This window comes from Columba livia, chromosome 9 (genome assembly GCF_036013475.1).
Source record: "Columba livia isolate bColLiv1 breed racing homer chromosome 9, bColLiv1.pat.W.v2, whole genome shotgun sequence".
Taxonomy (NCBI): Eukaryota; Metazoa; Chordata; class Aves; order Columbiformes; family Columbidae; genus Columba; species Columba livia.
The window spans coordinates 26,106,989-26,122,618 of record NC_088610.1 but is presented as its reverse complement, the minus strand read 5'-3'; the positions used below and the strand labels follow the sequence as shown (position 1 = coordinate 26,122,618).

Genomic DNA, 15,630 nt, shown 5'->3' with positions numbered 1-15,630 from the left:
CAGTAATTCTGTCTGCCAGCTTTTTGCATATCACTTCAGTTTCAAACGCTGTCTAATCTTATTTTTCATACATCACTATTTTAGGCAGGGAATTTTATTGAGTTTCGGATACTTTCAGCAGTATCTGCAGTTTCATTGCCACATGTCAAGTAATTCATCCTTTTTCTGTTAATGTCACTTGACAAATCTTGTCATGCTGTCTTTTAAATACAACAGATGTAGCTATGTGTGACTGAATAATTCTAAAGACTCTCTTTATCTGAATTGTTGTCTCATGTGCATTTGACTCTTTATGCATCCTCACACATAGTCAGAATTTTCTCGGATTCAATCCCTTGCTTTAAAATTGTTTCTTGAAACTTGCACTGACTGTGGCAAATGCCTTTCCAGTCTGTTAATGCCTAAGGCCCTATGCTTTTATTTCTCTTTGACTGTATTTCCCATTTGACCCAAGTCCAAAGAAACAGTACTAGAATCAATCCATGTAAGATTTTTAAAACCTTGTTCCCCAAGTATTGCCAGTGGAAAATACTTACGTTACCAAGTTTCTAGATAAGACCAAAAGGGATAGAAGGCAAAGGAGGGGGATATGAAAGGCAAGATGTTTCTGTCTGTGACAAGACAGATGCAAGGGGGAGGTGAAGGACAACAAGTTACTATCTTATGAAAACTTGAGGAAAATGTGACACAATCAATGAGTTGTGTCAGATGCAGCGCTGGGCAGCAGAGCTGAGAAGTCCAAGGAGTAATTAGTCACTAACCAGCCTTGGGAGTTTGGAAGTTTATGTTGTTCAAGGGTTGCATCCTTTTCAAGAAAGGGATAGAAACAGACTGTACCAGCACAGACTTCAATTTGCTTTCCTGCAGCAGTTCTGGTAACTGCAATTTGAAAACAACACAAAATAACCCTGGTTTGCTCCTGCTGTGTTGGTTGTGTGTATAGCAATACAGATATATGATTGGAATAAGATCAGATCAGCAGAAGTTGCCACTACATATACAATAGTATTGTCAGACATAAGTTAAAATTAACTGAACTTAAAAAATGAAAGGAAACAAATATTTGATTTTTTTTTTTTTAATTATAAGATTTAGAGCAGTGATTGCTTAAATAAGCAGTTCTTGGTTAATTGTGTTAGGTTCTACTCTTGAAAGACACTTGAAGAGGGATGCATATGTGGCTTAGCATTTGGAAAGAATTAAAGCTATAGAGTGAACTTTGCAGAGGTGTAAATCAAAGGAACAAAAACATAAATCTTAAGACATCTCAAGATATACCACATCCCTAAAGAAAATGCTTCTGTCACACAAACCTCAGGTTTGTGAATACTGTTATCAGTGCTTACAGTTTAGGTCCTAACCTTTTTCTGAATTTAAGGAATGCTTTTCTAAGTGGAAAAAAATGTAGATGTCTTTCTGTTCCACAAGTTTTGTTGCTTACCCTAAAACCCTGTGAAGCAAGGGGTGGGCATCCTCTGCTTCTAGTGGTTTTGGGGTTATACCCAGTATTTGACTTTGGAATCCTGGTAATCTGGTTTGTAGCATCTCTGAAGAGAACCATTGCTTCCCAGTCATGTTACATGGCTAAAGTCAGCTTGGATGAGAGCATTTCAGAATAAGGTGTCCTGTGAGTAGAGCTACAATACCGTATTATTCACATTGTTATTCTCAAGCTGGTGTTTTTAGCCTTCCTTTTTTGGAGGAAATACTCATTTTCATAGCTGTCAAGGAACTGCTTTTCCTACCTTCTGTCCAAAACCAATGAATTCTATAGAAGTGAAGTCCTAATAAGAAATGTTTATTATAGATGTGGTGTGTGGAGATCATCCAGCATTTAGCTGTTGGAGGAGTTTCTGAAGTTGCAGTGTATTTGAAAGGCTGTCTGACTACAGAGGTAAATCTGCATCTTCAGGCCCTGTAGTTCACTCAGCTGGGTGGATATGATTTATGTTTCTCTAGGTACTCGTATGGCATCTGTCACTACAATTTTCGCACACCTCATCTAATTCAGTGAATGCACCTTTCAGGCACTTTGAAGTGGTGAAGGTAAAGTCATCCATCCTATGGAGAGCTATCCTAAAAGACTGTCCATTACTGCTCTGATGTATTTGTTGTTGACTTTCAATGCCATGATTGCTGAATTGTTTACCCTTTGATTTTCCTTCTGTTGATTTCGCCTCGCAGAAGGTGACTGAACATGAAGAAATTTCTTGCCTATTTTCCTTTCCTTTTTCATGCTGGGCAATCTCTATATACATGTCATGCGTAGGTAAGCATAGGATGGTATCTTTTTGATATTTAGTCTGTAAGCCATTTTGAACAACTCAAATCTTTGGGATTACTTGTATCTAGTCATTAGCTGGTGGTTTTGTTTTCATTTTCTCCCCCTGCAGGTCATCTGAACAAAGTTGTTAGATATCCCCCCCTCCACCCTAATTAACTATAACCTAGAAATAAAATGAACATTTTGGTTTAAATGGAACAATGAAAAATCCTTTTATTTGTTTTCCTAGAATTAGTAGGCTGAGCGTTCTGAGAGCTCAACTGTTGATTTCTTGTGGGTTCAAGGGAGACCATGACTATTACTCAAATAAAGAGTTTTATCATGTGATTTTAATGTGTGTAGTCACACATAAAAGACTGATTAAAGAAATTAAATGATCCAGTCAACTAACCATATGCATAAAAGCAAGTGTGCCAGTTGTTGTTTCAGTGAAAAAATGAAAACTGATATTCATGTAAGCTCTTGTTGCCTCTTAAATGGCTAGAACATGGGATTGTATTGTAACTGTTTTCCAGCATTGTTCACTTCCGATAGCAGGTTTTACATCATTTTGTGTTGTGAAATAGATGCCACTTTCCTTACAAAAGAGGACTGACTCCTCAGCAGTCAAAGTGATTTTTGTTATTTATGTGTTTGATGTTATGTGCAAACTATGCAGTAAAATTTAAACTGTTCATTAGCCTTATTTTATTAAATCTTAGATAAGTAAGTGACAATGCCCTTAGAACAGGCTTAATGAAGCAGAGAATAGGCTTATTCCTGCACAAACTTTCCATAAACCCAAACCAAAAATTTGCAATCCTGTGTCCTGCAATTGTTCACATTAAATGCACTAATATATTGAAGTTAGTCTCTCATCCAGTGCTGAAAAAGAAATTGGGGCAATCTCCAGAAAAAAATATAAAGCTCAGGGAATTTTCTTTGGCTCATGCTTATGGACTTTGCATACATAGGACAGAAACCTTAGTTGATGAGTTAAAAGCTGTGACCTTGGTTAAGGTGTGTGGGGCTTCTGGGGAGGCTTTCTGGTTGCTTTTCAGTGTGGGGCTTTTTTTTATTTGGTGTTTGGGTTCGTGGAGTTTTTTTGGGGTTTGGGAATTGGGTGTTTTGAGGGAGGGCGGGTGAGAGTTTTTTGGTGTTTGGGCTTTGGGATGGTTTGGGGTTGGTTTTGTTTGTTTGTTTGTTTGATGTTTGGGGTTTTTTGGTTCGGTGGTTTTGGTTTGGGGTTCTATGGTGTTTCGATGTGGTTTTGGGAGGGAGTATTGGATATTTTTTTCCCCTATGGATGAGAGGTATATGGTCTTTAATGTCCATATCTGCAGAAAGGAAGAATTTGCGTATTTGAGTTGGTGTCACATGTAATTGATGTCATAGAAGCTACCACCAAGTCTAACTGTTTTTCTGTTATAAAGGATAAGGTGAGAGAGCTGAATACTGAATGATAAGGAGTTTCATAGTAATCTAGAGATGAAATTGGCATACATCTGTAATATTTTTATGTTAAGCTTTTGAGTTTCAATTGGAAGATACCAAACTTCATTAAAATAAGTGTGTTGGTTCATCTGCTGTTTTCAGTCAAAGGAAAACATAAAATCTTCCAGACATAAACTTAACATGAAACATGCATCTTTTGATAGTCATTACTTATGACCAATGTACTCTTATCTAGAAGATACTGCTTGGGGTAGTAAGTTTATATAAAGAATCAGGCTGGATAAACATTTGTGCAAAATTCTCAATTGTCACAGAGATGCAAAAGAGGCTTACGTTTTGTAGGCACTGAACAGCAGCGAGTAAAGTTTCTAGAAACTTTGTTTATGCCAAACCAGTACTATTTCATAATGCTTATTTAACAGCATCTTGCAAAAGGAGTGAAATAAAGCAGCACTCAGGCATAAAATCCTCTTGCAACCTGCTCTGGAGATGACAGAAAGCAGAACAGCAATGGGGTCGTTCCTGCTCGCTGGGTAGGATAACGCCATAAAGCTGCCAGGCTTCCCACTCTGTTGTGGGTTTTCCTATGGCACTGAGAGGAAGTTGAGAAGTGGGCGAGAGCTAAATGTATGGAAGTATTTATTTTATTTGGTTTTCTATAGTGGTTATTTACTTTTACTATTTATTTTTTTATAGTTTCTAATAGTAAATCCCAGACTTATGACTAGAAGAAATGAATCTTTAAAATCCCTGCCAAAATACACTTACAATTTTATATGAAATTGGCATTTGATAAATTTGCTTTAATATTGATAAACTAATTCAGCATTACAATTTGTGTTAGTGTTTGTGACAATTTACAGTGACCTTTATAACAGAATACTAAATACCTGTTCACCTTAATAGTACTACTTTGACATGTTTAAGGGACATCTTATTTTTTTTTTCATTACATTTGTTATATTTAACTCTCTTACCAGTTATCCTAAGCTGTTCTTAGAGAATATGGGTTCATAGCAACAGAAAATGTTATGATGGTTATGGTAGGTATATTTTGAAATACAGAGGAACTGGGCCTGGAGGATTTTTACATGTACTTAGGACTTAGGACTTCATGTTGAAAACAAAGAGCATTCCAAATAAATAGAATTTGAAGATAATTCTGAACCAAGAAAGCTTTGAAACTACTTGTAGTAATTTATGAGACAGAGAAGAAAATTGCAGTAGAAATTAAAAGAACACCCCAAGATGGCAGAATTTAATGATTTCCTCTTTGCACACCTGCCAAAATTGAGGGCCATGTTTGAATAGGTGAACTTTTAAATTATTGAAGAGGACACAAGTTGTTTAGAGCCAGTAATAAAATACTGTCCTATGTTTTGAGTGTTAAAAGTTGTATTTTTAGGTGGAAGGCTCTCATGTGCATCATGCTTGCATAATGCTCAGTCACTTTGTTGTTGTGAATCATCTCAAACAGTTAATGTATCTCTCTTGTAGTAGCTTAAGTGTAAGCAATCTTGATTTTTCACTTCCAGTTTGTTTCATTTCTGCTTTGGAACCAGCTGATATGGTATCAGAAGCTCTTATCCAATTCATGCATTTCTAGGCCAGATTAGAGACAGAAATCTTTACAACTCACAAGGAGGTGGCAGGGGTGCAATCATTCTTACCTAGCATGATCTCACACAATCTTAAGTTTTTCATTCAATATATCCATTTAATACATAAGGGAACAATTTATACCTGTAGAAACTGAAAAAAATGAACTGAAATATGCAAAATAAAATTCTTGTGTAAGAAAAACCTTTTAATAAGGGTAACACATTAATTAATTGAAACTTTAGTTTCTTTTCTGTTTAAATGATAATTTGTTGTAGCATTCTATATTATCTAAGTAGAGAATAATTGTTGTTCGTAAGTCAAGTGAAATTATTTCCAATTTCAAATCAATAGATGGACTTAATTACAGACACATCTTTGTATGTTTCTGGAAAATTTTATCTTGCTCCATTGACCATTTTGCCTATAATAATGTTTAATGTTTAAAATGTTTAGAATGTTTAAAAACAGAGGGTTGTTTGGACCGACATTTTAACAGGAGACAGGCCTGTAAATCTCTAGAGAATCTTAATGCTACTTTTTAAAGTCCAACTTGCTTAAGTTCTTTTGAAAATTTTCTCCTATTAGATAAAAATAAATGTGAAGTTACTTAATTGCATTTTAGAATTTTAAATTGTCATTTGCCAGTATCAGAAATTATTACTCCAGAGGCATCATTTTCATTACAAAGCAATAGAGGGAACTTGGTGCATTTAAGTTTCTTTATTGAAACAATTGAATTAGAAAAAAGGGCTTTTTTTTCTTTATTTCCCTATTGATTTATCAAAATGAGAGCTACCTTTTTGTTGCCTGATTTCAGGCCGGAACTGCAAAGTCTAACAAAAAGAGCTTGTTGTGTTAATGATTGCATTATGTCACAGGAGTAGAAAAATATGGGCATATTTTCAAATTTAATTAGCATGATCAGCCAGATAGAAGGGGCCTTTAATGGCTGCTAAGCTGATGTTTGGACCATAGTGCTGTTAGCCTCATTTTAGACTCCATTAGCCCCATCTTTGTTCTTGAGTCTTCTGATTTGTTTGAATCACATTAATCACAGCTGCAGTAATATGCTATAGTTCTTGCTTTAACACAATGAAAAGGCACAAAGATTTTGATAAATAATAAGCGTCAAATGCTTAAGAACAAAGCAGTGGTCAGCTAAGTTATCCATTTCTCTAGCTATATAAAAGCTGTACTTATCGGAATATAAAACTTAATTATATCTAGCAATTGTGATAGTATGCATCTCTACTTGCTTGAAAATTATATGTTCGTCCAGCTTTCCTTTTTGAATTGTCTAATAGGATAAACATATCAATAGTAATTGTGAGCAGTTCACAGAGGAACAAGAAGGCTGCTTTTTAATGTTTTAACTTACTGTTTCTGTATTAAAAAGAATACCTAGATCAAGTTGTTCATAGCCTTTTGAAGTTAACTGTGCTCTGGAGGGGTTGGACTAGATGAGCTCTCAAGGTCTGGTCTACCCTAAAATGTCAAGATTCTGTGAGGTTGACTTATTTTTCTTTTTTTCTTTTATGTTTTTCAAAAGGAAGATATCAGGTGATTGAAGGCATAGTGTCTCCTGTTAATGATGACTACAGGAAGAAGGGCTTGGTTTCAGCAAGGCACCGAATAGCGATGGCTAAACTAGCACTGGAGACATCTGACTGGATTCGAGTTGATCCATGGGAGAGTGAACAGGAGACATGGACAGAGACAGTGAAAGTATTAAGGTAACTACATTTTCTTTTCCTTTCTTTGTGAAGTTACTGATTGATAAAAATCTGTCAGGCTACCACATCAATGCATAGAATAGGCTCCTGTAAAACATCCAAGCAAAGCAGAACATGTCTGTTTACGGCATCACCTGCTATGAGGTAAAGTATTAGAACTGTGAGCAATGAAAATTCCTATCAGAAAGGCTGTGTAGTCAGTATTAGGCTTTCCCTGGACCACTGCAGTAGTCTACAGTACTGCACTTGTGCCCTTTAAGAAGTTAGATGCATGTGGAAAGCCTCTGCCAAGAAAGGGTCTAGCAAAATTATTTTCACTGAAAGAGTTCTGCAGAAAAGTTTTTGGCTCTCACGTTATTTCTCTTAAAACTCTAAGCAGGTAATATAGATATCTCATCAGAAAGTAAGACAGTTTATAAACAAACCTATTCTTCAGGATCATCCCTATTCAAGTTTAGCTATGTTGGCATTATTATGCCTGCAGGTTTATTTAGTCACACATTCTTGCAAAGTTTTCTTATTAACTCTAATGGCAAGTTAAACCCAAGCCCATAACTGCTGATGTTTTCTTCAAAATCACTGAGTTTGCTGGGGTTTTGTGCTGGAAGGAAAAATTAAACAAATTGTTCAGTATCTGTGAACTTGTTGTAAGGACTTTGAAATGTGCCTTTTTGCTGTATGGTTGTTGTTAATAAATGCATCGTGGGGCAAGGTATGAAAGTACAAACTTCTTGTGCTAGCCACGTTTTGGAAACACAGATGCTACAGAAGTCAACAGATATTGTGAAAGTATAAGACTTCACGGATATCTTTCAAGAAATCAAGCTGGGCTGTAAGAACTATCAGGGATTCTTCATTTCTATCAGCATTTTCTAGGTTACTTTCTAACTGGGAACAGTTATTTGTGTAGCTTAAGGCTCTGAAATGTGCCTTCCAACAACAGCCCAGAAAGCTCTTCTGGCTCTATGTGGAAGCAATTAAAACCCAGACCTGTTACTTTACAAAAGCATACATAACAATACCCTACATACTTGCAAAACAACTAGTGGAGCCTTTTAGTTCTTCTGTTTGCTTAGCTGAGTGAACATAGACATCCAGTTGCTTCCTTTGCCTCTTCCCTCCAGCCAGCAGAATAGGCACGGGGTGAGTAGAAGACTAGCCAACACTACCCTGTCTCTGCAGAAAACTTCAGTGTTCTTTTCTTTACTCACAATTGTATATTCCAGTGTGAGAAATCACCAAAAGGTTTGTCCTGCAGTGTTGGTCAGGTATGGGATTTTTCTCCTAGACTTCGGTTTTGTAAAACTATTATCCTCCAAAGAAGCAGCCACAAAACTTACAGATCAGGTGATCCTACTTACACAGGCTTTGATCTTGCACAGCTCCAACTGCAGTGAGTACTACTTGCAAGACTGGCTTTGTAAATTGTAAATCCACTTCAGTGTCCTTTAGCATAAGAAGTACAGTCAATAGAACCTGTATGTATAATTTTCTGCTCAGGGAAAGTATCAATGTGGTATGAACAGCCAAACTTCCTGTCTGCCTACAGAGTATGACACTCGTTTTATAAATAAATTCACAACATGTTAAAAAGAATGTCTCTTAAGGAGAGAAATGAGATTAAATCATTTTTTCCCAAATGATGACCTATATTAGTGAGCTGAACCAGTGCTATAATCTAATGCTGAACTCTGTTCCCTGAGTGGAAAGCAGCATCCTGATGAAATAGCACATGTAGGTATTTTGACTCTATATTTTATTTTAACTATCATACAAAAATTTAAAAAAAGAGATGGCTTTAGGGCTAGATCCTTACCAGATGTAAACAGGCTATGGTTTATGGTGGAGCTGTGCTTCTTCGCAAGTGTTGATGCTTAATGTACAGATTCTTCCCTGGTCAAAGAACCAAGAACCAATTGCTGCCTTCACTATAAGCTCCCTCAGATAGGAAACTTTAGTACCAATAGAAAAGAGATTTTTCTATTGCAAGGCAAAAAGGAAAAAAATGTTATTGTACCTAAATGTCTCTTCTTATCAGTATTTTGAATTGTACACTTAACTGTAGTAGAACATTCTGTCCTGAGACACATGAATGACCTTTTCCTGCAGTACTAGCTCTACCTGAATGCGATGAAAATGTCACATTTCATCAAAATTTGTGGATTTTGCAGAGGCTCACAAATAGTTATGACACGAAAGAATTTTAAGCAACAAAGCTTATACCCCACTTGTGGCAGCGCTGTTAGTTGCCTGTTACATTGAGTATGAGTATTGGAGACTATCCCAAGGCTTTTTTTGGAGAAGAAAAGGGAACATGATAGAGCTATTTCCCACTTAGCTGCTGTTCCCGAATATTCTTCCTAGACAATAAAACAGTATTGTGAGTAACCAAAGAACTACATTCATTCCTCTTGTAACGTAGGTTTGATTGTGGTGCAGATATACTATGAATTTATTTAGAACTGGCAAAGATCTATCTTACCCAACTTTTGTTGAATTGTGCTTGCGATTTGATTGTATAGTTATTCAAAGCTTCATACACAGTTCGGAAAATGACAGATTGGTTTGAGCTTTTTGGTGTATCTTTAAAATAGCAGAACCGTCCCTGCCCCAGCACTTGAAACACCTGCTGAACAGACCTTTTGGCAGTTAAGATTTTGCAGTACTTGTAACAGTAGTCCTGCAGTGAGCTCTTTGCCAAGAGTTCTTATTTTTGAATCACGGCCCAAGAATGTCAGTCCCTGATACAAAGTTAATGTGCTTGACTATACATAGCATCAGCCTGTTTACAACACGGCAGGATTAAAAATAGAAATGTAGGAAGGCACAGGCCAAGCTACTGCTACCTACTCTCTACTACCATATGTCACTCACCTCTGGTCTATGCAGTTTCTTTAGCCAATGGCTGAGCATCAAAAATTGCTGGCGATAGTTACGCAGCCTGTCCAGGTGCAGGTTCTTGACACTTGTGCAACTTAGTCCTGTAGCTACAAGTATTTGCATGATTTGAAGAGTGTACATATAAATCACTAAACTATAAATTCATTCCTTAGGCCAGACACTCAAAGGGTTATCTCTGGCTTTATACACATACTGAATTCAGACTGTACCTTGTAACTCATAATCTTTGGTTTTATACAGTTTTATAAGACCTGACGGTCACTTTGGCTATATATGTACTTGACAGAGATGGGACACTGGCTGGAGTCTGTGTCTGCCTCTCCTGCTTAACCGTGAGCTTGTTTCCTGAAATGACTTTGGGTCATGCGAATATGAGCAATGCCTGAGCATGACTCAGGATGGTGCAAGTCAGGGACTATTATAAACAGGCAAGGCCATGCTGACTGGAAGGAAGGAAGTTTAGGTGTTTGGCTCTAAAATTGGCACTTGCCTTCATGATCAAAGAAGGGGCCACTACCATGAGGTAATAGAACCAGTATTGCAGTGGGGCACCAGTGATTAGGAGCAGCAAAAGAATAAATTAATAGAAACCTGAAAAAACTGACAAAAGGATCCTTGGGTGCCTTATGGATCTGAACTCAGTAAAAGTAGAAGCATAGTGGATGTCAAAAATCTTATGAGAATTGTATATTTTGAGTTTATCAAGATTTTTATTATTTAATTAAAATGAAATTAAAAACCACAAGGTTGAAAACTCAGGGAACATGATTTTGTGGAGAAGAGGATGAGAGAGAGTCTTCTCCTGAAAAGTGAGTGCATATTATATAATAGAAATAGCATTGTGAAGAACGAATCAAGAAATTGAATCTAGTGATTGAAGCGTGATTTAATCCTGTTTCTAGCAAAAACCTCCACGATGTTTTAAATGTAATGTTGCTACCAAAATTGCCATAGTGGTAGAATTTCAAAAAGGAATTTAAAATCATAATGTCATTACAGAGATTGCTTGTGAATTCTGCAAAATGTTAATTACGTTGATACTAATCTCATGGTAGAATAAATATGCTAAATTCTTAACAAATTGTATTCAAAACCAAAGTGCATAAAAGCAGACTGTGTTCTTGAATCTGAAAGTGCCAAATAATCGCTTTGTGCATCTCTGAGAGGATTACCTCACACAGAAGCCTTTATTTTAAATGCAGGCACCATTACAATGAATCACTCAGATTGCTCCAGTCCAAGAAGGAAATAATGAAAAACAAACAGCCCATAGAAAGATCTACAGAGGATTCCCTTTCTGACCAGCACTCAGGTTGGTTCATAACTGTAAACAAGACTCTTTGTGTAGCATTAAAAACAACACAGCTTTACCAGACTAGACTAATTGATGAAAAAGTTGAACATAGTAGCTGGTAAGTTTTGAGGGTAGGAGCTGCCTGCCAAAACCAAGCCGTGCTAAATGCCAGCTGGTGCAGTTGTTTTGTAATAACTCCCACATGGGCAGGAGACTTATTCTGGAGTTGTATTAATTCTAGGTTTTATAAGCATCTTTTTAGCTGTGTCAGAGATGCATGTCGCGGCCCTGCTGGTCTTGCAAAGCATAGTATTTATGAATAAAAAATATCAAAAAGTATAGGGATTGCTTAGAATTGTAATTGTAGTGTTAGACAATGGACAAGGTATATGGGCACCACAGCAGCGATGCTGATGCAGTGGTTATTGCATTTCTGGACAGAAAAGCTTCTGTTGACATCAGAAATATGGCAGGTTCTGGAAACACTGCCAGTTTTGGGTTTCCTATTCTGTCATGTTCCCTAGCCCTATGATTTGCTAGAATGCTGCTAAATTTTTGATACATTACATTTTTCCTGTGGTATTGCAGCACTTCTTGGACATGAATAATATGTTTAGGTTGTTCATGGTTGTACAAAAGCTTCCAAAAGATAAGTTGTTGTATCTTTATAGATGGTAGAGGGAAAAAAGGTCTCAAGGCATTTGGACTGCAGTGCAATCTTGTGTCTGATGTGGTTGATGATTACTGGCAAGTAACAAATCAGATTATTCCACGTTTACATACTAAAGAAAATTAAAGTGCAAGTAATAAAGACTCTTTTAATTTTTCATTAAAAAAAAATCTTTTTACTATTATTTTCTGTAGTTATTTCAAGCTCTATGTTATTTTATGTAAAAATGGTCAAGAAAACAAATGTTAGAGCTAGTCTTTCTTTTCCAATAAATATTCTCGGTTTAGAATTAATCAGTCTTCATCACAGGATTCCCCTATGGTTGAAAACAAAAGGCATAGCAAAAACTGGGTGAGGAGGAGGACAGGCAAGAAGTAGATTTCTCTGCTAGTATGTAGTGGCTGGATTTATTTTTTTTAATTCTATCTGGCAGCTCTCTGCAAAGAACAATAAAGGCTAGTATCCTCTTGTTACGTGTTCTGCCTTCAGCGTTTTGACTGACTGGGCAGTAGTTCGGATTTGGCTATGTTAAACATGTGGCCCATCAAGAAGGAACGGAACGGTTTCTTCCCACTTCCTTGGGTCACTAGCATGGTATGGCATGGGGCATGGGGAATGACCAAGAGCTACTCAGAACTCTAGAGCAGGATACAGTTGCTCCCATTTCTCTAAATAAATGTTGATTATCACGAACTTTCTTATGGCAGGAAACTGCTAACCCCCAAAAAACCCACTCCCAACAATGAAATCTGTTGAACTGGGGTTTTCTGTGAAGTTCGTAGAAAGGCTCAGTCACCTAATGAAAACTTTCACAAAGATCAGCTTGATGGCTGAATATAGCAATGGCAAAATTCCGTAACAGATTCTTTTTTGACTAAAGGTATGCCTACTAAACTGTAAGACTTCTTTGCATGGTGCTGAACCTCATGATTTTTTTCCACATCAAATGATGAAGTCACTTTAGTATACATGTATACATAGTATACATGAAAAGGTTCACTGAGGACAGATGTAAACAAATGATTGCAGTTTTAATGAACTTATTTGTGCTAGTCCTTCAGGAAGATTAAAATGACAAGACTACGGAGTTCTTTTTCTCTTTTTTTCCATATCAGGCATCTGCCATCACTCCTTAATTCACCCAATATAGGTTCACATGCAATGTTGCTTCTCCTGCTTACAAGAGATGGTTGATTGTCTTCATTTCATTTGTAATTGAATCCCCCTGCACTTCAAGTCTCAGTTGCCTTACATGAACAACCTTGCTGAATGCTTCTCCTTGGCATATTGCAACAGCAGTCTCCCTTAATTAGACCTTAAATCCAGCTACTTCTTTGTGTTATTAGTTATTTCTCCTTTAGCTTGCCCTCTCCTTTTTCCCTGAACAACACTTCAAAGAATTGGCATTCATTTCTGTCCACCACCATTGACTGAGCTATGCCAATCAAAAACAAGCAAAAATTTCCCTGATCCAGACATACCATGGCCTGTAATCAAGGTTATTGTACTTATTAAAAAAAATGGACCACTGCAGCAGCCATTTGGATTTTATACCATTATCTATAGTGGAAGCTGCAGATCATCATTTAGCAAAATGCCACTGAAAGGCCAAAGACATGTTTTTCTCATTGACACAGAAGATGCGGGGATATGCAGAGATACATCTGTAAAATTGACAGCCTTTTTGGAAAGCCTCCGATCTGTTAATTTATCTTACAGTAACCTAGAACTGCAATGCATGTACATTTGGAGAAACCCATCGACACTATAAAAACTCTACTGTAATATTAGCTCTAATACATCTTGGGACAGAGTACTGTTTTATTGTGGAGGTTGCTGTTAAGTAAAAAGCAAGCTGTGAAAGCGGGAGACTGGAAACAGTTGAATTGGGGACAGGGAACTGGTAAGGAAGAGTAGAATCTGTGAGCGGAAAGACATAAAGATTGGAACTGGCATGAAGAAATAGATAGGCAGAGGACAACTTGAAAGGGATGATGCAGAAGAGATCAGCTTTAGCATGATAGAGCTTCCAGGATTGTATGAATCGTAAGGTTCTTGGTGTCTCATTGCTCATGAACTGTCAGAAGTATCTGGGACATTCTTCCTGTAGCCCTGGTCCACACAAGGATCACAAGGCAACTTTTGCAGGTACTTCTGTACTAGCTCAAGTTCCAGAGATGAGAGCATTGAATCTAAAGGTTTCAACTTTGCAGTTGTAGGTATCAAAATAAAAATTTACTGGATAGCTTATGGGGGAGAGGGCTGTTACAAGAACTGTACTTTCCTACCAAAGACACTATAAAGTCTAAAAAAACCCAGAACTATTTTTTAAGTATGTGGATAGTCTGTGATTCTGTCAGGCATGTTTCAAGATTGCCTTGTCCCGTACAGTCCTGCTGTTGTGATACTGCATTCAGAGCACAGGAGGGTGCATTGCAGTACCCCTGGCACCATTGTTGTAGGGGTTGGAAGGTATGTAGTGAGGGGCAGTGGGGCAGCTGCTCCCTGAGGGACAGGCAGCCCAACAGACGAGGGTGTCGCTGCCTGGGTTTGGTCCCACGTACCTGAGCAAATCAAGCAGGACAGACTGGGATGGAGTAGGCCAGGTTCAACTAAGTCTAGTCTTTGTGCTAAAATAATTTCTTCTTTATTTGCCTCTTCCACTTTTTGGCTTGCTTGGGTGGAGGAATAATTCTCCTTTAACATTGTATGAATAATATTTTATATACTGTGAGTGATGAAGTAGGAGATACAGTAATTGTGACCAGATACATAAAATCCAAGCTGCATTTTTCTTGCAACCTTTTAAAAGAAAACTGGAGTAAAGGTAAATGATTGAAAACAAAAAGTGCCAAGTTAAAACCAATTTAAAGTATAAGCTTCCTAGAAAACCAAGCAAGTATAGAAATCTCCCATTTCCTTTTGTCTTTCCAGCTCTACCAGAATTAAAGCTGCTCTGTGGAGCTGATTTTCTGCAGACTTTTAAGACACCCAATCTCTGGAAGGAAGAACACATCAAAGAAATAGTGGAAAAGTTTGGTTTGGTCTGCATTAGCCGTGCTGGCTCTGACCCTACTCAGTACATCAATGAATCAGACCTTTTAACTCAATTTCAGCACAATATCTTTCTGGTGAAAGAATGGATTCAGAATGAAATCAGTGCAACACAGATACGCTCTGCCTTGTGCCGAGGATTAAGTGTAAAGTATCTCATACCAGATTCTGTTATATCCTACATTGCACATCATAATATCTACACAGAAGAGAGTGAGAGGAAGAATGAAGGTGACTTGCTTCAGCCTCTTAAATTGCATAACACAGCAGTAAACCCACTAAATGACTGATGTCTGTAGTGTGTGAAATGGACACACCCGGTGTTTTTTCGTGTAAAGTTCTTGCAGAAGTTGTTTCTTGTTAATGAGGGCAAAGTACCTCAGTCAAAAATTCATTGAATTCATTTGGTGATTTAAACTCCTGTTTTTGTGTGTGGTAGTGCTTAAGCAAACTGGGATGATTAGCTGTGTAGCTTAGAATATATATAAAGAAGAGCTTCCTTGTGAAAATAAAAGAAATAAGATCTTAACAATAAATATTAATTTCCAGTAATACTTAAGGGTCAAATATAGTACTTTCCTGAATTGTTATTCCGTAATCCTACAGACAGTTTTAGCATGAAGATGCCTTATTGTTCTGAAGCAGCAAAATGAAATGA

At 37.2% G+C, this 15,630-nt stretch overlaps 1 protein-coding gene across 18 annotated transcripts in view; it reads left to right on the top strand.

Annotated features, from left to right (window-relative positions):
• NMNAT3 (nicotinamide nucleotide adenylyltransferase 3) overlaps positions 1–15,526 on the top strand; it is a 28,457-nt gene extending 12,931 nt beyond the window's left edge. For 17 of the 18 annotated variants that reach the window (XM_065074405.1, XM_065074400.1, XM_065074404.1 and 14 more), the window contains 3 exons: positions 6,870–7,053; positions 11,157–11,266; positions 14,853–15,526. In XM_065074405.1, the coding sequence (XP_064930477.1) occupies positions 6,870–7,053; positions 11,157–11,266; positions 14,853–15,262 (704 nt within the window). In that variant the 3' untranslated portion in view covers positions 15,263–15,526. Of the gene's footprint in view, positions 1–2,184; positions 2,270–6,869; positions 7,054–11,156; positions 11,267–14,852 lie in introns of all 18 variants that reach the window. The other variant, XM_021291105.2, reaches the window with a different exon arrangement.
• Positions 15,527–15,630: the final 104 nt, after the last annotated feature.